Genomic DNA, 22,977 nt, shown 5'->3' with positions numbered 1-22,977 from the left:
GTGTTCTTTTTTAATCCGGAAGATATCACATCATCAGCAAGTGCCATTGAAAAGTTAGTTGAGGGATATAGACACATACAAAGACAGGAGGCAACTTCAATGGGCTTCAATTTGCAATATGGAATGGTTCTAGAAATCGCATTTAAGTTTTATGAAGCAGAACAAGGCATTCATAATGAGACCTGGGATGGCTGGTTGGAAAGAAACGTTAAAATTTCTTCTACGTATGCACGGAGATTGAGGGAGATTGCCCGTTTACTATTTCCATACAGAGCCAAATTCAGCACAGTTGGGATGTCTTTTTATGAAGTCTTCAACATGAGAAAAGAACTCAAAACCATGTTTGAAAAGAATGAGGATATCAGGCTTTATTGGGCTGAGAAAGTGACGTCAATGGTTCCAAATATACATCAACAGCAATCACAAGAGTAGGCTGCAATCAGGTCACGCAACTGCCAGTTGCGCCAAAATAGGTCAACACCCTGCTTCGCGATTGGGCTGAGAAAGTGACGTCAATGGTTCCAAATATACATCAACAGCAATCACAAGAGTAGGCTGCAATCAGGTCACGCAACTGCCAGTTGCGCCAAAATAGGTCAACACCCTGCTTCGCGATTGGGCTGAGAAAGTGACGTCAATGGTTCCAAATATACATCAACAGCAATCACAAGAGTAGGAAAAAAGAGTTAGAGCTAACACTGCAATCAGGTCACGCAACTGCCAGTTGCGCCAAAATAGGTCAACACCCTGCTTCGCTTCGCTTCGCTTCGCTTCGCTTCAAAGGCTGCCTTTTCAGGCGGCCGCCGAGTGCACTTTATGCAAATGACTTGTTTATTGATTCAAGCTTTGACAAGTGTACTTGGTGGCTGCTTTGAAACTCAACAAAGCCTTCTCCCCTTTCACAAACACTCCCCTTTCACAAGCAACGTTCTCTTCCCCGCTGCAGTCAAAACAAAGCTGTCATAGCGGGTTTTCCCGATTGACAAAAATTCTTATTACACACTCAGACTATTTGGAGCCGCATCCGTTTGTCCTCCAGTGTCCAATTGCATAAGAATATTCTGGTGATGAATAAACGCGCTTTGTGTCATTAGCATCTAAAGATTTCTTGTTTACAATAGTTGTGTTGATCTGATGAAGCGCGGAACTGATCTTAGGGTTGTCATGGTGAAACACTCGCTTCTGAAACAGTGCTTCCTTGTAGTTATCATGCGATATGCTCGACTTTACAACCTGTTTGCTTACACCCTTTGCTTTTTTAACCACCCCTTTCTCACTTGCAACACTGTACATCTTTGCACGCAATCCAACATACTCCTTAATTATCTTCCCATTCATTTCATCTTTCATCTTTCCAATAACCTTCTTGTTAACATTTGAGTGCAATGGTGATTCTTTAGGGTAGTCGCAAGTGTCATAAAAAGAATCTTTTCCTTTTACTGCAGGACTTTCAGCTTCTAGATCTTTGTAAATGTCATCCGCTGGAATGTCAAGTAAGAATGAATCTGTGTCTGTGTAAAGTACTCTCGATTTGGGATATCTTGGTTTCAAATAATCATACAAAAACTCAAGCATCAACAGTTTTGACAACTCTAGCACAGTAAAGCCTATGAATACTGGTTTGTCAAGCTTGACTACAAGTTTTTTCATTAAGATACCATACAGCTGTTCATGAAAGTATTTAAAGTCTTGATACTGTGGTTTGGATGTCAGCTTGATGGCCTCATTTTCTCTTGTAACAAGTCTAACATCCTTTCTCTTGTGTGGGTTTTCCATTGTCTTACCAAAGCAACTGTTGTTCATCAGTTTAAAAAAGTCTTTCTCTGATGCATCAGCGGCTTTGGTTCTCAGTTCTGTGTTTTTCATGATGTAAGGTTTCATAAACTGTTCTTGATCAAATAAAATTATACGATGAACAGCCTTCAAAATTAATCCATGTCTAATGTAAAACTGTAACAGTCTGTAGTGACACACATACTTCTTTTTGTGAAACAGATTGGGCACCAGCTTTGGAGGTTCTCTTGGGTTTACTTTTAACCTCTCAGCCGCTAAAGGATAATCATTATGTAGATCATGAAGTGATAGTGGATAGTCTAAGTCAACTTCTAGTATCCATCCCTTTCGACTGTCTGGGCCTGCTTTTAATATTGTCATCACAACACATTGTGAAAATGGCCCTGAATAGATCTTAAAGTTCCGAAGTGGAAGCGTCTGACACATTGCCCAACCATACAAATTGTTTGCATCTAGATACATGATGTAATTAGAAGGTTTCATAGGATCAAAGTCGTCCAAGTATTTGTTGTTGGCTTTGCAGTAATTGTGTGAAGCCATACTGATTCCTCCACGTAGTCCATTTTCAATCATCTGAAGTGTAGGTAGATCTGATAGCAAGTCAATCTTTACTCCTGTAAATCTAAGAAATGCATCCCAGCTCATGCCTGGTGCAGATATGTAATGTGAAGGATCTAGATTGTAGTGCTTCATACATGTTCTTCTGTAATTCTCAAATATATCTGCAAGTAAACAAACATCAGCCAACAAATATTGATCATGATAATCACCCATTGTATTACATCCTAATTTATTCCATGCAGTCTTAGCGTGTTCATAGTCTTCGTCACTTATACCTTTACCCTTCAGCCGTGAGAAGTAAGCATCCTTTGGTGGTAACTCATCTTCATCAAACCTCTCCCACGAATCCATGTATTCATATGGATAGACTCCCTTTCTAACTAAGTCACTGTCAAAGTACTTACATGTGATTGGGAAAGCAGTTAGTGATGAAGATAAAGACTCAAGTGTTCCCATCAGATGTTGAGCAGAATCGTAGAAGTGTAAACTATTCAGAGTAAAGGCCATGTACTTTTCTGAAGACTGCGCAATGCATCTTGCTTTGTATTCATCAGTTACTGCCTGCATGATCAGATGTGAATCATAACCGCGCAAGTTATGGAAGAAGATTGGAAGCTTCCAAGTCTTAGGATCAAACTTTAATTGTAGATTACATTTGCTGTGTGCTGCTCCTCGGAACTGCCCACTTACATGATCATGATCTCTTACTATTGGATTGTCTGTGTTTGGTGTTAGACTTTGTTCGCATATCCAACACTGTGTGGTAGAGTTAAACTGTTCTTGGTCTTCAGGTTTCATAACAATGTCTGAAAGATTCAGTTGTTTGGAGCAGTCATTTCGCACTTGGTTCATTTGCTGTAAGAAGTTCTTTGCTGCATTAGGTCCTCTGTACAATTGCGGTTTAGAATGTTTACCATCTGAACTAACAACAATAAATGCATATGAACAGACTTGATGATTACTTAGAGTTACTGTTTTAGGTAGGTCTTTTGGTAAAGGTCCTTCATATGGCACAATGATAGATTCAAAGTCAGCATAAACAACATAAGGACTTTTCTGTAGTTTGCATACATTCTTAAAATACACTTTGCTGTCTGGCGGTGGTGTTGTTAACTTCACAACCGCATCATCAACGCTCTTACAATGTTGCTTGTGTATAAGTGCTGCATGAATTGATGGAATACGCAAGAGACATCGCCTACAAAAGTCTTGTTTACTATTGTGATTGCTTGTGCTCGCCATCAGTCTACTCATTGTACGAATCAAAGTGTAATGATATTTTACACCATCAGTCATTAGTAACATGTCAACATGGTTAGTATCACAATCACCAATCGTTGGTGAGTTCTTTGATATTCTGACTGGTTTCAGTTCATCTTCCTCATCCCACGTGTAAACATTTACGGTGATGGGTTTGTTTTGCTGTTCAAATTTGTCAATGCTTGTAATGCTGACAGGAAATTCAATACCAGTAAAGTTTAGTTTATTTCTGTATGCATGATAGTTCGACACTCTTTCTGCATTTTTCTTTACACTGTACAGTCTTGCCAGAACACACCACATAAAACATTTGTCATCATCATTCTTTATGTTCAGCACAGCACGTTTTTTGACAAGAGCAGGAGGTAAAGGTATGTAACTTCTACCTCTGATGGGGGCAAATTTACTTAGCTTCAATTCTATTTTTAGAATTTCACCTTCTGACCATCCGGATCCTTTCATCTTTGCATCCTCTGCAGCTTGCTCAAACCGTTTCATCATTTCATCTGCCCAGTTTCCATTCAATTCTGCCATAGAATTAAGTGCTAGTTGTCTGGTTGAAACATGAACTTCTAGCACCTCATCACTGACTGTTTTGTATTTTATTAAACTGACTATCTGCACTTTTACTGGAGGTTCAATCAACAAATTGTTTGGAATTTGTTCAATGGCGTCTTGCACACTGGACTGCACATTTTGAGGATCCGTTACTTGTAATTCAACGGTGTCAAATACTGTCGATAAAGATTCTAATACAGAGTCTTCCATCGCTGTGAGTTTGATTTTATAACTCAAAATAAAAATATAAATCAAAAAAATGAAGTTGCTTAGAATTCTTTCTCAGAGCTTCCATTTTTGTTAACACTATAAAATCTGAAATAAAAAATCATTTAACATTTGTACCACGTGGAACTAATTGTAATTCCTCTTTTACAAAGGCTCTTTGCGGTGCTGGTTCTCTCAAGTAATATATAGGTGGATTTGTCTCTACTACTCTCTTGATTTCATGAATGTCAATACTCCAGATTGGATCCGTTGCACGCTTCCTGCTGTCACCCTCAGCTTCACCGGGTGCATATAAATATCTGACTTTCTGATTGAAAGGTAGTAATGCCACTGGTGTTGTTGACTTTGGAGCAACAGGTATTGTTTTCTGTTTGATTGCATCAACTGGTCTTAACCCTGTAGCTTTAAATACCTCCAGATTCATTGCTCTAAGTACTGATGGTAATCTTTTGACCCATTCAGTGTTACGCAATTTACTTTCTGTGTCCAAAAATTCCTGATGGTACTGATATGAAAACAGTTTTTCTGCCAACTGTTTGTTAAAGCTCTCAACAATAGCCTGTGACCTGTGGTTTCCTGGAATACCTCTCTTCACTGTAACATGATGTTTTAACAGAAGCTGGTTGACAGCTCCTTTAAACTCCTTACCATCATCGCACTGAATCATTCTGGGATACTTTAGTGGTCCACGTCTGTAAATTTCTTGCAGGGCAACAGCTGTAGCTATAGCACTTTTCTCTGTCAACGGTTCAGCATCTTTGTATCTTGTTGCAACATCAACTACAGTCAGTGCATACTTATATTTCTTCCTTCTGACTGTGTCATGCGGTAAATACAGCAGGTCTATTTGATGAGTGTCATTCGGTTTGATGTTAACAAAGTGTGGTCGTGTAATTTTTCTTGGTGCAGGTAAATAGATCTGCCAAACTGCCTGCTTTGACAACCATTTCTTTGCTGTATCTTGAGAAACACCTGCTGCGTCACTGAGCTTGTCAATAGCAGTTCTTCCTTTCCAGTATCCTTTTGGGGAATAATATATTTTAGATAACAAAGCATCACTCATGGTTTTTTAAATGACAGAATATTAAGATTTGACAGCACGCGCAATAAAGTAAACAACAGCCATACCAATAACAATGAAAACAATCTCGCCCACCTTCTGCTCTTCTGAAGGCTGATAAAAGTCACCCAGTTTTGGAGGAGCACTTGTCTTCATTTTCTTTCCAGTTACAAGATAGTATTCTTGAATGGCTGCATCAACATTGGCAAAGGTTTTGTTTGCATGTCCTTGCTGCCTGAGTTTATCATTCATAAAGTCTAACTGCGCAATTCGTTTCTTCTCGTATTCATCCTGTGCTTTCGCCAGTTGTTCCATGGCTTTGTTGTGCCTTTCCCTCTCTTCACCATTTTGCAGTTTAGAAAACAAATAGTTGCTGCCAGAAAATGCAAGCGCATTTACAATCGCACCTCCCACCATCATAACCAAGCTAGCCATTTTATTGTCTTACATGTTTATATTTTCTGGAATAATTCCTTGCTTCACCAGGAAGTCTTTTGTTGCAAAGGAAGCTGTCACAACACCAATTAGTTTAGCACCGTCTTCGAAGTCTAACTTTCCCAAGTCGGCTGGTTTCATTCTGAGGAGACTTTTACCCAGCATTGTGTAACCTACACTCAAGCCTCCAATCACTGCAGCGTGATAAACTAGATTAACTATTGTCTTTTCAGAACTCATTTTTATGTTATCAAAATTAAAATATTAAAATTATTCCATATGAAATGAATCCACTGCAGGTACTACTGTGGGCTTTGTTATTGTTTGTACTGCTTTGTTTGTTGGTTTTGGTGTTTCTGGTTTTGGTGTTTCTGATTTTGGTCTTTCTGACACTTTATATTTGCCTTGCCAAAGTTTGTAAAGCAAGTATCCACCTCCTCCAACAACAGCTGCTACAGCTACTTTTCTGTATGATAGAAATGAAGATTTTAATTCTTGATCAGTTTGTGTGACCTTAGTCACTTCAGGAATGTTTGGTGTCTGCTCAACTTCAGACATAATGTTCTGCTTTGCCTTTTGATTTAACTTTTTTTGTCTGTTCCATTCGGCTAGTTTTTTTCCTGCTTCTACTCTACCAGGTTTCTTTGTCACTGTGTTCACTTCTGGTATTTTCGTCTGCTCCACTGTCTGCTTCAACTGATCTGTCATCTTTTTTATTCTGAAAATTAATGTGTTTGAAAGTAATTAATCCAGCAACAAATGGTACTAATAAAGCACCAAATCGATAATACAGACCACAGGCAAGAGATTCGAGGGACTTGGAAACAACAGGGTCATGAGTTAGATCATGTGTTAAGTCTTCCTCCGAGTCGAGAGGTGTAAAATGTCCAAAAATCTTTGTGTACAAACCTATAACAGTCTGTCCAATACTTCTAACCATCTTAGAACCAAGCACTGATTCATACCGTCCATGATACTTTTCTATATCTTCTGAGGAAAGATGTTGTACTTCTTCCACAGTTAACTGCTGCCCAAGGTAGTGTTTTGTTTTTCCACAAACAGCAAGTGAATACAATCTTTCTTTTTTATCAGGTATAGTCCTACTGTCACAGATTTCAATATCTGTAGCAGTCTGCATCAGCAATTCATCACAGTTCATTTTATTTTGATGCAGAATAAAATTAAAATCTAGTAATTAAACTTGAGTAAGAACTTGGGTAGGAACTTAACAAGAACTTAGGTAAGAACTTGAGTAAGAACTTAGGTAGGAACTTAACAAGAACTTGAGTAAGAACTTGAGTAAGAACTTAGGTAGGAACTTAACAAGAACTTGAGTAAGAACTTGACAAGAACTTAGTAAGAACTTAGTAAGAACTTGACAAAAACTTGAGTAAGAACTTGACAAGAACTTGAGTAAGAACTTGACAAGAACTTAGCAAGGATTTCTACAAACATACATACTGAACTGGTTGATCAGTTTTTAAAACCAGTTTCGAGTGCTTAGAAGATTTCAGATTATTCTTTATTCTTTCTCTCTCCTGTTTGTTTTCAATGACATCATTTTCTCGAAGGCACTCTTCAAAACTGTCACGGTCCTTTGAATAGAACAATGTTATTGTTTTGAGTTGCTCTCTAAAGTCTTTCAGAACTGCATTGTATTTTTGTGTTAATATCCAAACTGATATTAATGCATGTCGTCCACTGAATGCAAGCTTTGCTAGTGCACTTTTCTTTCTAACAATGTCACGTTCTGCTGCACAGTCATCAATAATAAACAGTGTTGGTGTGTTCTGAAAAAGATCGAAATAATGCTCCAAGCAAACATTTAGACGATCAGAAGGATTTACAATAAATATATTTTGATCAGACCATATGAATTTTCTCTCCTTGTATGTTCTGTTATGCTTTATGGTTGGACAGAATATGACTATGTGTTCAAAGTGATTTATGTAAACAGTCTGTAATAAATCCAAAACATATCTTGTTTTGCCGCAACCTGTTGCCCCACAAATCAAAGAACAGTGTGGATCTTTTGGAAGAAAATCTAGATACTTCATTTTAACACGTTCAATAAACAATATCCTGTAATCTGCTTTCAGAGATGTTTAACTGCGCATCTGACACAACAAACACGTAGATCTTAACTGATTTACTACTACTCCCTACTTCCTTTTCAATTTGTATTGTGATTCCTTCTGATCCGTTTTCAATTCGCCTTCCACTTCCATGCAGTTTGTTGTCGTCAGTTGTTCTGAGATCCAGCCATAACGCATATTTATTTGTCAAGAAATCTTCTACGCCAACACCGTGTAAATGTAGATCTTTAGCCACAAGATCAGATGTTGGGTCTTTCAATCTTCCTCCAGTAAAGTACTTTCTTGCTTCATCATAGTGTTGGTATGGCAGCATGCCAGATGCAAATATTTGGTTTGGCTGCCCTTCAATTGTGCAATATACTCTATTGATTAGTGGATTGTAAAACTTTTCTATTTGCCTTTCATATGAATCTTTTGGTTCCTCAAACAACATAAGTATTCCCTTCATTGACCTAGCTGGTGTATTCAAGTTAATGTTCCAGATTGGATCAGCCTGGCTTTTTGAAAGTGTACTGTGATTCAACACTCTTTCATAATAGATAGGCAGCTTAGAACTGTACTGATTTTCTATAAGTCTAGCCAGTTCAGGATGGTTTACAACATCAAACTCTAAAGAAATTCCAGACACCTTATACTTTGCTTCCGGGTCTTGTGAAAGCATAACACGATCATAACTATTGAAAGTCAGGTCGTATGACAGCCTGTCACGCAATGCTCCTTGATAGAAGGGAGGATGTGAATTTATGAGTTCAAAGTCAAGTGGAATACAAAATTTGTTTCCAAAAGCAACATTGACAGCGTTATCTTTTTTGTTGTCAGCTTTATCTCCTGCTCCTATTCTAACTTTTATCCCATTGTCTGACTGAATCCCTTGAAACACTCTGTTTTTCTTTTCATTGTCAGTCAACCAATTATCTGCGTAAACTAAAAAAACATCTGCATTATTCAATGACATCACTTCCCGCCCTTCCAGTTTGACAGTAATCTTCCTCACAATTGCTCTTCCTACATTATAAGCCAAAGTCCTATTTTCATCTGAGCCAGATTCTAATTCTAATTTGAATGATAGTCTTACAGTGCCTGGTACAATAACATCGTTCTTACCTAGATTAGGAAACCTAACAGTAAGTATTTCATTCTGATCAATAGTAGAAGGATTATTTGTGACTATAACTGTTTGCCTTATTCCTTTTACCCCGAGAGGTTCTTTCAGCCTTCTGTAAGGATCAAGAACAGAACCGAACGATTGTGCCATCTTTTTTTATTTTCAAAATAAAAAATAAGTTACAAATGGCAGAAGGTGGATTTGAAGATTTATTTGAGCCAGCGGACGACATGAGCGAAGCAATCCCTTTGGTTCCCTACCATCATTCACTGCATTATGAGGTGGCACGACATGAACTTCTGGAAGGTAAAGTTAGAGATTTCTACAAAAGTTTAGGAGAAGAACCTGATGTTTTAGATCCAAACCAGTTCAAAATGGAAGCAAATCATTTATATACAACTAGCGATAAAGGAGAAAAAGTCCAACTTACATATAAATCTAATCCTGCTAAGTTTCTATCAAAAGTTTCACTAAAACAAAAACTTACTGCTAATCGACTTAGGCAATTAGATATTGTGCCTAGCACACGGTCATCATCTTCCCATGTTGTTTCCTTACTTCAACAAGCAGAACTAGGACTACCAACTGCTACTCAAATAGAATCTGTTCCATTGCAAGATCTTAATAAACTTGCAGATGAGGCTGATCAACTTATACAAGAGATAGAGACTTCTTTTTCTGAGGAAACTTCATTGAAGACTCCACATGAACTATTACCTATGAGAGAAATAGAAGCCCTTAATCAATCACTACAAACCATCAGAGGTGAAATAGCAAATAATCTGTCAAAACTAGGTCAGCTGGATGAAGATATAAACAAAGAGAAACAAAAACTTGCTGATGCTGATGATTTGAACCTAGAACAAGAAGTAAAAAACAGAATTTCTAAGCGTTTAAAAGATTTGCAGGAGGAGAAAGCCATAAGGTTAGAAGTTCTAAGTAACAATAGAGAACAACTGAGAACACAAGTCAGCAGAATAAAAAATACAATTCAAAGAATCCTTTACGAAGACACAACTCTTGCTGAAAGAATTAGAACGCTTTTCAGAGAGCAGGGAATCACAATAGCTAGTATACTAACTGCGTTAGGATTTGCAATAAGCACATTAGTGTTAACATTCACAGGTGGCACTGTCACACCTCCACCTCCACCTTCACCTTCATCTCCATCTGATCCGGGATGGGTAAAGAAACAACTCAAACACATTGCAGAACTATTAAAGAAACTAGCAGCAAAAGCTTTGGATGCACTTCCAGGAATCATTGGTTCAATTGTTAGCTGGCTGTTATCTTTTGCAGGTAAAGTTGTTGGTTTCATGGCTGAACATCTCTGGACTCTAATAGTTTTAATTGCAGGTGTTCTGCTAACGAGAATAAAGCAAAAGTAAGCCTACACCCACTCCACCAATTACTAGAGCAGTCTTCTGCGATTCATGATCATCACTAATACTAACAGCTTGATCATCACTAGTGACAGAATGATCTTCACCTGCAGCGTGATCTTCACTTGTCACGCTTTGTTTCTGTTCATTGTGATATGGCTGTAGCATCGTTCTGATTTCTGAATTCAGTTCTTCACCCTTTCCAAGCGGCTGGGTGTCACTAGCAATAATGATTTCATTGTTATAATTTGTTATTGTTCCAATCTGCAGCTGGAGATCAGAAGGTAACATGTAAAGGCCGTTACCAACAGCAAAGTCAACTTTTGATCTTGCATAACGGAGAGAGTCTTGATACCTTTTGATGCTGGAAGGCAGATCAACTGCAGAGTTTATGACATCTTCTAAATTTGATAACAACTGTTTCTGTGCACCAAACCCTGTGCTTGTTCTCATTATGTTTGATCGTGTCTGTGCCTGCGAGCCTAGCAAGCACCACGCATATGTTCGGATAGATTCATTGATCCTTTCAACACCTGATCCAGTGAAACCTTTGCCGGTGTCTAATATAAAAGTAGTCCATGCATTGTGGTGCTCTTGTTCTATTGATCCTAACTGTACCTGCACATTTGAAGAAAAAGATGTATGACCTGGCCAGTAATCAAAATTATACCTCCTGTGGACACCCCATAAATATAGTGTTCCCATGCCATGGTTTTTGTCTTGCTTTTGCCTAAAGTCGGTCTTAAAATCTATATTGAATTCATTGCAGAGACGCTCATACACTTTCATGTTTATCCTATTGTTGAATGGGTTCCAGCTCTTTTCATGCGGCATTGGTGCCTGAAGTTCAGACAAGATTCTCCTGCACTGATAGTAAACGTGAAATGTGTACACACACTTTGTCAGTAAGTTTGAATTATTCATGTGGTCTGCATAGGACACTCCACATCCTGTGGTTGCACAGAATATTGCAAAGTTTAACTGATTCTGATAGAACTGAATTGGGTGAGAGTTCCACATCTTTGGAACACTATCATTTTTGATTGGGGGATTTAGGTAAGAATGGAATGGGTCAGGCACTTTAACGCGAATGGATTGTGTTTCTGTTACAGCAAAGTCCAACTCATGGAAAGAAATAGTCTTTGGATTGTAATATGGTCCAGTTTTGTATTTAACGTCTTTGTTGAATTTATACTGACTCATTTTTGTTGTTGAATAAAAAATGTTTATCACACTAACAAATGTGAAGACTGGTGTGCCAGTTAAACTTGCAAACCCTATCAACAATCAAAATGGAGGAATGAAAGTTGCACTGCATGAAATTATGTACAAGGTTACTTGGTATAATATCAGTAAAAAAAAGGCTAACAACTGGGTTAGAATTAATGGTAAAACACATTCTGTAGAAGATGGTTACTATGACTTCTGCACTTTAGAGAAAGAATTGTTTGCTCCAGTAGGTATTACAGCGAGTTTAAATCATGCAAGTCTCATTGCTACTCTTACTATGCCCAAAACTAGAGAAGTAAACGTTGAGTTTCCAACCAAACTCCTTGATATGCTTGGAATTACAAAAATATACAAGGGAACACGTCCCATTGACATGGATGTTAACAGTGTACTGTTTGTTCACATGAGAGAGCTTAACACATCCTATAATCTGTTTAATGATCAGCGTTCTGATCTGCTTAGGATTCTTCCACCGAGTGATGCCTCTTTTTGTAAAATGCACGTGCCAACATTTAAGACACTTCAGTTCAAGGACTTGGAGGAAGGGTGTCATGAATTCCTACACATTGATCTGAAAAATCAAAGTGGACAACCAGTTGATTGTTTGTTTAACATTACATTGGAAATAGTTCCATAAAATATTGAGTATTAAAATGTCGAGTGGACCTACAATAATTTATCCTGTTGCATGTTCAACTATAGAGTTGAAAGATTTAGCAGACGCTATCGACTTTGAGAGCAATGCTGAAGTTGGTGCAGTGTATGCATTCGAGTTTACAGACACTGGTCATTACAAGAGAAAGGAAATCGACGATGAAAAGAAACCAAGATTCCTCAAACTAGGTCAAATCCGTGATGTTAATGTACCTGATCCAATTGTCGATGACACATTCTACATGTGGAAACATCAGAATAAAAAATGGGTACTTAGTCCTGTTATAAAAAAGATTGACTGGGAAATGAAGTTTGAATTTGTGAGTCCATACACTCTTGTTGGAAAAGACGACACATTCCGTAAGTCAATCAATGCTAAACCACTAATTGTTAGCCTTGTTCCTGCGTTTAACAGCAGGGGAGAAGTTGCAGTTAAACCTTTCCATAAGAACAACTATCTCATTCACAGAAAACAAAGTGTTGAAAAGGACGCTGACACCATTGTCGATTTTATACCCAAGCTTCCAATAGGGCAGAATGCAACTATGATATTTGATATAGTTGTCAGGAAAAGGGAAGAAACCACAAACACTGTTCTAATGAGAGGAATAAATCTCAACTGGAGACCATTAAATGTTGAAGAAGTCAGAGTATTTATTGCTGTTCAAAAGGATTCTAACACAATAAAAAAACAGACGTCAAACCAAAATGTTGTTGTTAACGCAGATATAAATAATTTAACAGAAATAAGAAGTATTAATCTTACTTATCTTGATTTGATTGCTTTCTACTATACAGATAAGGTGTTAAGCAATGAACAGCTTCAAAGCTTAGCAGAAACACTGGCCAGTGAGAATTAAGATAAATATTTTATATTTTGCATTAAAAAGATGACTAGCAGTGTGAAGCTTTATCCTAATATTGATGAAAGTGCAGCAGAAAGTCAACAATTCAGACTGGCACACATTAGTAATATACAAAAACAACTAGAAGATGAATTAGAAAAATATTCTCGCGCTAGACGTAAGTACTCAACAACTTACAACAGCCTTTCTAATGCCAGCACTGGTTCTACTATCCTTGCATCAGCTGCAGGTGTAACGGGAACAATTCTGTTAGCTACCGGAGTAGGGACTCCAGTTTCTCTAATCCTAGGTGGTGTCGCAGCAGCAGTTGGTGGTTTATCATTTATAGCATCAGCTATAATGAAAAAAATTGTGAAAAAGCTTGAAAAACACGAATCCATTTCCACTCTTGCATCATCAAAATTGTCTAGCCTAAAACTGTCTATCAGTAAAGCACTTGAAGATTCAAAAGTTTCTGACGAAGAATTCAAACAGATACAAACAGACTTTGATGACTACAAAAGTAAGAAAGCAAGTATTCAAACAAAAACACGAGCTGAATATAACAAGCCACTCGATATAGAAGATCTGAAAAAGCAGTTTTTAAAAAAGGGGATTCAAATAGGACGGGAAGAAAAAGTAAAAATAGAATCACTTGTAAAGAGTTAACTATTCGTTTAGACAGTCACATTGCATGTATCAGATATAATTCTAACAGTGAAAGAACATATGAAGTAAAGTTTGTAAATGAGAGAGCGTATTGAGCTTAAGAATGTTGTATAAGAGAAAGGGGGAATGTACGTTCTGGGTTACTGATTCCGACAGACCCGGCATTGGTTCAAAACAACCTTACTTTACTGTATTTTTTTTTGTATGGATTTATGCAGTATTTTTCTGATTTTGTCGCATGTTTCATTTTAGTAAAAGTTTAGTCCAGAAGCCTATTTTGCGTTAATATTTAGGGTCTGTCGGAATCGGTGAGCCAGAACGTACATTCCCCCTTTCTCTAGGGCCGTACGAAGACAAGCTTTCACTGACGCACTAGTTGATGACAGGAAGGACGCCTGTAGCGTTTAGTGTGTTGAACAATACAACACCAAAACCTCTTTTTTTCACGAGAGAATGCGTGGGGATGGGTATGACGGCTTACTAGTGCCAAAACCTGGGGTTACCCATTATCACGTGATAATTACTAATTAACGCTGTCAGTTGCTGTTTTCACTCGTTAGTTACTCATTTTCACGGGATAATTAGTAATTTTCACGGGAAAATGACTAATTTTTAGTTTTGGCACTAGCAATCCGTCAGGAAGTGAGCCGAAACTAAAAATTAGTAATTAACAGGTGAAAGTTAGTAATTTTCCCGGGAAAATGAGTAATTAACACGTGAAAATGGTAATTATCAAGGGAAAATTAGTAATTTTCCCTTGATAATTACAATTATGAGGTTTTGGCACTAGTAAGCCCTGTGACGGCTTACTAATGCCAAAACCTGGGGTTACCTTTTATCACGTGATAATGACTAATTAACGCTGTCAGTTACCAACTGTTTTCACCTGTTAGTTACTTATTTTCACGGGAAAATTACTAATTTTTAGTTTTGGCACTAGCAATCCGTCAGGAAGTGAGCCAAAACTAAAAATTAGTAATTAACAGGTGAAAATGGTAATTATCAAGGGAAAATTACTAATTTTCCCTTGATAACTACAATTATGAGTTTTTGGCACTAGTAAGCCGTCATAGATGGGCCATAAAATATATGGAGTCTGTTTCAAAAACAACTACCCGAGGGGTCAGTCAGTTGACAGCCAAGTCTGCTGTTCAAGTTTGTTGTAAGGGGGAGGGGGGGAGGGGGCTACGTTCCACTAGGGCCTACCATCAGAAGTAGGGAGGTGTGCCTGTATAGGGTGGGAAGGGGTAAGCTGTTTGTGTGTCAGTGTGTGTGTGTGTTTGTGTGTGTGTGTGTGTCAGGGTGTGTGAATGGCTCTCTCTCTCTCTCTCTCTCTCTCTCTCTCTCTCTCTCTCTCTCTCTCTCTCTCTCTCTCTCTCTCTCTCTCTCTCTCACACACACACACACACATCACACAAACACAGACACACATCACCATGGGTGGGACCCAAAATGTTGTCAGGACTGAACATTTTGGAAGGCCGGGGTCCAGGGGCCGCTAAGGCTCCGGCGGTGTGCAGGGGCAGCGCCCTTGCTGGGGGGTCTAGGGGGGCAGCGTCCCCCAGCCGAAAATGAATTTTAGCATTTTAGGGAGGGTTTAGCTGGTGGCCTCTCCTGACTCTAATTCTTAGAACAAAATGCACAAAATCAAAAACCTCTATATTTGAAGATGTTTGGTTGTATTACTCTTGCTAGGGGGTCTACAAAAACAAGTGGTAAACAAATTTCAAGAAGTGTTTTAGAAGCCTCTCCTTGCTTAAAACTTTAAATTGGAGCTGCACAAAATTAAAAAATCTTGTAAACTTGAAGGTATTTGTAACTAACCAGCTGAAAATGAATTTTAGCAATTCAAGAGGTGCTATTTGAGCCTCTCCACCTCCCCCCAACCCAACGGACCATTCACTCAATTCCACCACTTCCAGCTTCGCCCATACCACAACACAGTTGGACAAAATCGTTGAGGCTGACAATAAGGGACAAAATAGCTGGCGGTATGAGATGTGTTTCGCATTTAAGCTATCAAAGCCTTGCATTAGCAAATCACCTGTGACTGAGTCAGAGGCCGGCTACCTATCTATCTACCAGAGGAAATGCCAAGGGCTGACAGTATCGGCAGGTGGGGGCAGTATGTTTATAAGTATGTACACTCACACACCTGGCCTTCGCCGGTTTCTGCTTTATCCGTGCCGGCCTTTGTAGGTCTGCTGTACTGCTGAATATACCTGTCTGCTAGCTGTATGTACCTGGCTTTATATACCTGTGTGCAGTATATACCTGTCTGCTTACTTAAGGTTCACAGGATTCGTGATTTCAGAAATGTAGTGGGTACTGATTTTTCTTCTTCTCGTTGATGGTATGGTGCCAGGTGTTCAGAGACTGAGCGAACTATATACATAGTAATTATATATCCTGACATACAGCTAAGCTATCTGCGTCCAAGTTATGCAGGTGCAGGCCATTCGCTTCTCACACACACGCCGCAGTGGCCTAGTGGTTACCTGAAGACCTCCTATGCGGAGGGTTGAGTGTTCAAATCCCGGTCAGTCGCGCCTGGTGGCGGGTTCCGGGTGGAGAGTTTTCTGATCTCCCAGGTCAACTTATGTACAGACGTGTTAGTGCCTTATCCCCCCTTCGTGTGTACACGCAAGCACAAGACCAAGTACGCACGGAAAAGATCATGTAATCCATGTCAGAGTTCGGTGGATTACAGAAGTAGGAACATATCCAGCATGCACAAAAAAGCGGCAGAATAATAGATAAAACGATTGTGGTGCTAACGGATGAAGACAAACCCTCACACCAATACATACACACGACAAGACCAAGGTATAGGCGAGGGCCGGTGTGACGATGACATCTTGGCCCCGTGGTTATATTACGATTCTCGGCCTCGTTGATCTTGTATAAACTCTACACTGAACAAAAAAACACCCTTCGACAGTACTGATGAGCGACCTTGGGTACCTTACATTCATGGGACCAAATTTGTCCAACCAATTTTTGGTATTTTGATTCGTCCTGAAAATGTTGCCCTTCTCATTCAAGGGACGTAACTACTCGGTACACGTTTTCGAAGAAATCGATTTTTGCGGTGAAATCTATTAAATTTCACCACCAATTTTCTTCACATGCAAGAAACTGACATGCTTTTCGTCCTTAAATAATTTCACTTCTTTAATTTTACCAGGAAACAACATTTCAGTCTTGAGTATATATCGAGGGGGTAATATGACCACGGGGCCAAGATGACATCGTTACACAGGGAATAAGTGTCGTGCCCTAGTTGTTCTATTTAGTCTTGTTGATCACCTTGTTGTATCGACGTTGTTGTATCGACGTTGTTGTATCGACGTTGTTGAGGCCCGGGACGCTAATGGTTTCTAATTCACTAAAAAAATATATATAAACAAAATAACACAGTTTCGGCCCCTATTCATTTGAATCTAACTCCATCTCTTGTTTAGGGGTTTGGCCCCCATTGGTTTTGATTAACTCAATCTCTTGTGTGTGCAGTGCAAGGCGCAGTACGATGGTATCAGCCAGTGTTTCTCAAAGGCGGAGCAACTCCCTGTCATCCCCGCCCTGGATGACTTCCCTTCCAAAGAAGCTCTCGAGAAAGAAGGATCGAAAGTCTTCACTAAGGTGAGCAAAGATAGTCAGTAGTTGACAGACAAGGCTCGAGACTTGCCTAGAATGTCACGTGGGGAAACTTTCCCATGTGACATTACAGGCCATTCACTAGCAAAAAGGTGTGTCTCAAACACGTGTCCAGGAAGCACATGTCCGTATTTGTCCGAGCGAAAGCAAGGGCACTCACTATTTCACAACCCCTACAAACCTGATAAGAGTTATTTTCCGAAGTTCGTCCATTTAGTGTTAACTGAATGTTGCATAGTTGTTTTTTTCTTCACTTGAATTTTCTTTCCTAGCGGCTGTTTATAGATGTGTGTGTTCGGTGTACTTTTGTCGTTTAAATTGTGAACACAAACCCCTGTGTTTGCAGAAACTGTTGAAAGATAGTTACAACAGCCTCAACAGACTGGAGAAACTCCTGCGCATTGAAGACGAGGGATCAGCGATGTTCGCACGACTGCTCGCACAGATGAGCAAAACACGGGACCAGATCAAGGAAGAGGTAAAATTGTAAATTATTCGTTTTATCAACTTATTTCGTCATGTGTTTATTACTACGTATTACTTATTTATTTGTTAATCTGATTTAATGATTAAATGTATGTACTTCGTTAGTTATTTGTTAATTTTGTATTTTTTTAATGTATTTATTTATCCATCCATTATTTCTTATTTGGTTAGTTTTATTTTAAGTTTATTAATCTATCCCCCCCCCCTTCATCATTGAAGGCTCATACATTTATATCCGTTCCTTTATTCACTTACGGAGTTGGTGAAATAATGACAATTTTCGTTGCGGTGGTCAAAAGTATGCACGGAAAGTCACTCACGAATTGTGGGTAACGATCTACGGCCGACATTGACCTCAAATGTGTCTGCCGATAAAAACTTGAAAGTAAATCCCAAAGTTCAAGAAAATGTTCTGCCCGACTAGGTCGAAGGTCTTTTCACGCACACGTGGACTACACATTAGATCGCGTAAGAACACATTTTCTCTTCATTTGTCAAACAGCCGGCGGGATCGTTAGCGTTGCTATGACAACTCCATCAGGTGTCAAAACATGTTTGTGTTTTCTTGAATGCGTCATTGAAAGTTTCTTCCGTGCGGGTAGTTGTTATGGAAACAAATCCCTGGATTGCAAGGACAGACAGTTATGTTGTACAGTGGTACCTGTGATGAAAGGATATCCTCCGGACCAGCAAAGTGTGTCCCTCCATAGCAGGTGGCCTGTCGTGACAGGTATATTTTAGTGAAGTTAATTGTAGACAAAGGAACAACAGGGGGTGTCCTTTCTTTGGAGATGTCCTCTCGTCGGAGAGGCCGTACGTGGCAGGTACCACTGTAAAAACATATGTCCAGATTTCAACAGTGCCGTGATTCTGGTTTTAGCTGGAGTCCCACTAAGAGATACGTTAAATCTGGGGTGGTAGACGTACGTGTGCTACAATACCACACAATTACCAAAATTCCAACATCTTTTTGTCCATTTCAACTGAGGTTCAGCTAGCTGTAAGATGCGATGTTTTGTTTGTTTGTTTGTTTGTTTGTTTCTTTGTTTCTTTGTGGATTTTTTTAAAAATTTTTAATCGCCCAAGAATTACAACATGATCATACTCCCAAGAAGAATTCATGTTAACTTACAAGTTAACTTGCTGTCTGTTTTAGCTGGTGTCCCACTACAAGGTGCAGCGGCTGCCAGAAAACCCCAAGAGGTTGAACAAGGCCAAGAAATTCTACACCAGACAGTCACGCTCGCCCCAACAGACCGAGAAAGACTATCGGACGCGTCTCCTGTACACGGCCTACACGAGACTGATGCGCGTGAGTCACGTGCTGGGCTACACCGTGAGACTGTCCTGGATCGCTGTGGGGGACAACACGTGGTCCTGATGTCCTGTGACCTCTATGTCACCTTGACTTTGACCTTGACCCTGCCTGACCTGACGCTCTAGACGTTAAGGTCTTGATTGGTCGATTGATCTCAGTCAATTCCTCGTCGTGATCTCGAGCGTGACAGCTGTGTGTACATTTTGCCTGTAGTTATGAAGAGGTATGTGAGGTGTGATACCCCTTGACTGGAAAACTGTCATGGCGGTTGACCTTCACGGTGTGTTGGTCAAGGACGGGAACTTACCCCTGGGTTGAATCGCCGCTTACAGCATTTTGTCTTGCATTTATTTGACCAAGTCTCCATTTTTCCAGCGCAGCTCATTTAATGTTTTTTTGTATGTGGTTGTTACCTGACCTCTGTTATTATATACTGTGTCTGTGGCAGGTGGATTTTGTCTGTGGCTACCCGGAATGACCTGGCGACCTGAACATTACGGTCCGGATGTATTATCTCCACGTTCAAAACACACTCATTGTTGTGGGTCAAAGTGTAACAGGACTTGTCCTTCAACGTGCTGAAACTGTTGACAAATGAATAGAACTCGATGGAAACTTCTGTGCGCAGCATGCAAGTGACTGTACTCGAGTGAAATCGCGGGATGTTATTGGCACATTGTTTGTGCTTCTTCCACCAAAGCTTCTTCATGCCGGTGTCTTTCAACTGCGTAGCTATGAGCGACTGCAGTGTACTTTGTGACGTCATTGTTTCCATGACAGTAAATGTAACGACGAAAGAGGTGTTCTCACCTTGAAATGTTTGTATTAATGTATGTGTGTACATGTACTATGTCCTCGTGAGTTATGAAACAAATTTTTAAGTATGTTTTCAGTGTTTGAGTCATTGTTTCTAGAGGTTGTGATCAAATTCAAATGCTAACTGGTTGTTCGTTTTTGTTGGTATAATTATGGTGTTGTTGTCCACTTAATTTCGTGATGTTCTTGTTGTATTCATTATAGTTGTATCGTTGCTTCACAAAGTTATTTTCTCTTGATATTGATATTATCCCTATGTTTGTTGAAATCCTGAAGCGTATAGTGCGTGTACCAATATTTCGTTTCCACAGGAGCTTCTGTGGAAATGTGCACGTTCTTTCACAATTTGAGACCTCAGTAAGCATTTTGATGCAAGCCCCTGTGTGAGCATTTTGATGCAAGTTCCTGTATTCCTTCTCAATTCTAGTCTTCGTGACACTAAAATATCCATTTTATGATGCCTGCATGTACCGTAAAATCCCTAGCAAACGCCCAGTATCTAGCAAACGCCCACCCCCCACTTTTGGCCAAAAATTATGCAGAGGGGTCCATACCTAACAAACGCCCACCCCGTTTTTAAAAAAAATTGCTTTAAGACGCCTTTATCTACGATTTGTGCACACTGTTCGATGGTTCGCCTTTTTTTTTTGGGGGGGGGGGGGGGGGGGGGTTGGGAGGAATAAAGACCTACAGCGCAAGGCGGGGATATAGCTCAGTTGGTAGCGCGCTGGATTTGTATTCAGTTGGCCGCTGTCAGCGTGAGTTCGATCCCAGGTTCGGCGGAAATTTATTTCAGAGTCAACTTTGTGTGCAGACTCTCTTCGGTGTCCGAACCCTCCCCCCGTGTACACTATATTGGGTGTGCACGTTAAAGATCCCACGATTGACAAAAGGGTCTTTCCTGGCAAAATTGCTTAGGCACAGTTAATAATTGTCTACCTATACCCGTGTGACTTGGAATAATAGGCCGCGAAAGGTAAATATGCGCCGAAATGGCTGCAATCTACTGGCCGTATAAAATTTCATCTCACACGGCATCACTGCAGAGCGCCTAGAACTGTACCCACGGAATATGCGCGATATAAGCCTCATTGATTGATTGATTGAAAATTGGTAGGTGCTTTTAATGTGCAAGGCTTTGTAGCATCAGACATGTGGTTCAAGCGCTGGAAACTGCGCCACACGGTTTCTTCTTGACGAGGAACCACTGCCGGCCAAAGGGTCCCTGCCGACTTCGAATATCAACTTCTTCAATTCCGTCGAAATATTCTGCGACTTCGTCATCGCCATGACTGCTATTTGTCCAATATAATGAACATGGACCACACGATGATTCGGGTCGGTTTCGCCAAACCTTTTAAAGATGACATCACTGATCAGAGACTGCTGGGTTGAGTGGATGAGAGAAGCAAGACCACCGACAGTTGCTGGCAACCTCAAGCAGCCTAGAATACAAGACGTCATCAACTGGGTCAGCCATGGCGTGGGAGAACATACGACCTGAAACGATCATTACGTCCTTTCTCAGGTGCGCAATTTCAAACGCCATGGACGGTTCCCAAGATGATAAAATACTTGAGTGGTTTCCAGATGAAATCGGCGCTATCCTGCCTCGCGATCACGACAATGGAGATGCTCCAGAAGAAGCTGAGAGTGGAGACGACAGTGAAGACGATGATGTTGACTTCGAAGGACTAGAATGAGCCCAGTATCATCAACCCTACCAGATCTCCAAACAAGAGAAGAAACTGTTATTGTGCAGACGTTATTCTGAGAATTAGAAGAATCAAGGTCACTTGTGTTCTTCTTTTTCTTCTTTTTTTTTCTATCACAGGACGTTGATCTTTATTTGTGTAAACAAACGGTGTGTTTATTTTTCATTAAAATTGCATAAATCACTTGGTTGTATCATTTTTTTTCTCTCGTGAAAATGTGATGACATTTTATCTTGCAAAGGGGTGTATACCTAGCAAACGCCCACCCCCTACTTTTACCCGAAATCTGTGCGGAGGGGGAGGTGGGCGTTTGCTAGGGATTTTACGGTACATGTAATATATGTATTTCATTAAATTATATACTTTGTTGGTGTTTTTTTATTTTAGAATTCCAGCAGTGTTTGGTAATATTGGGTACATTACGTTGTACCAGGCAAGCAGTATCATTGTATCCCGGTCAACATTTTTGTTGACAGAAAATATGTGTTCCTGTTTTTTTCAGAACTACCCAATGTGTCGCGAGGTAAAACCTATTCGATTTGCTTTGTCTTCAAGTCGAATTTCTTGACTAAAAATACCAGTTCCTAATGTGTTGGGTTTTTTTAAAACATTTTTAAAACTTTTTTTTGTACCTACCCATATTGTGTTACTAGAAAAAAAACCACTAAAGTTTTCAACTCGCAATGTCTTTCAGTTCCGATTTTCCATCAATCAAAATACTAGATCCTGTGTTAAATTGATTTTATCCACTGTGTGGCGGGGGGGGGGGGGGTGAGGGGGAAAGTATTGCAACACGACGACAGATGATCTTATTTCTATGGTTTCTTGCTTCGGATACTTGATTTTGTGTGTGAACAAATGTTGTTGCCAAATGTGACTTTAAGACATATCGTGTTTTTCCTTGGATCTTTATAATGTGCAGGATGTTGCTTGAAACCGATATCAGTGCAATGGGAATTTGTTTCTCGTTTAGGACGAGGGAGGTTGGAGAGGGGGCGGGGGTGGGGTGGATTGGAGGAGGGTGGGGTGGTGGCGAGGGGGGACTGTGAGAGATAAAATCAAAATATGCAAGTGCACTCACACCTTGAGTGTCATGTTAAGGGGCAGA

The 22,977-nt window shown here is 39.8% G+C and overlaps 1 protein-coding gene across 1 annotated transcript in view; it reads left to right on the top strand.

Moving 5' to 3' along the window:
* LOC138983288 (uncharacterized) overlaps positions 1-20,786 on the top strand; it is a 31,123-nt gene extending 10,337 nt beyond the window's left edge. The window contains exons 3-5 of the mRNA XM_070356711.1: positions 17,391-17,519; positions 17,881-18,012; positions 19,177-20,786. Coding sequence (XP_070212812.1) covers positions 17,391-17,519; positions 17,881-18,012; positions 19,177-19,401 — 486 coding nt within the window. The 3' untranslated portion in view covers positions 19,402-20,786. The remainder of the gene's footprint in view (positions 1-17,390; positions 17,520-17,880; positions 18,013-19,176) is intronic.
* Positions 20,787-22,977: the final 2,191 nt, after the last annotated feature.

This window comes from Littorina saxatilis, linkage group LG12 (genome assembly GCF_037325665.1).
Source record: "Littorina saxatilis isolate snail1 linkage group LG12, US_GU_Lsax_2.0, whole genome shotgun sequence".
Classification (NCBI taxonomy): domain Eukaryota; kingdom Metazoa; phylum Mollusca; class Gastropoda; order Littorinimorpha; family Littorinidae; genus Littorina; species Littorina saxatilis.
The sequence above is the reverse complement of the archived record's forward strand: the minus strand, read 5'-3'. Positions and strand labels throughout refer to the sequence as shown.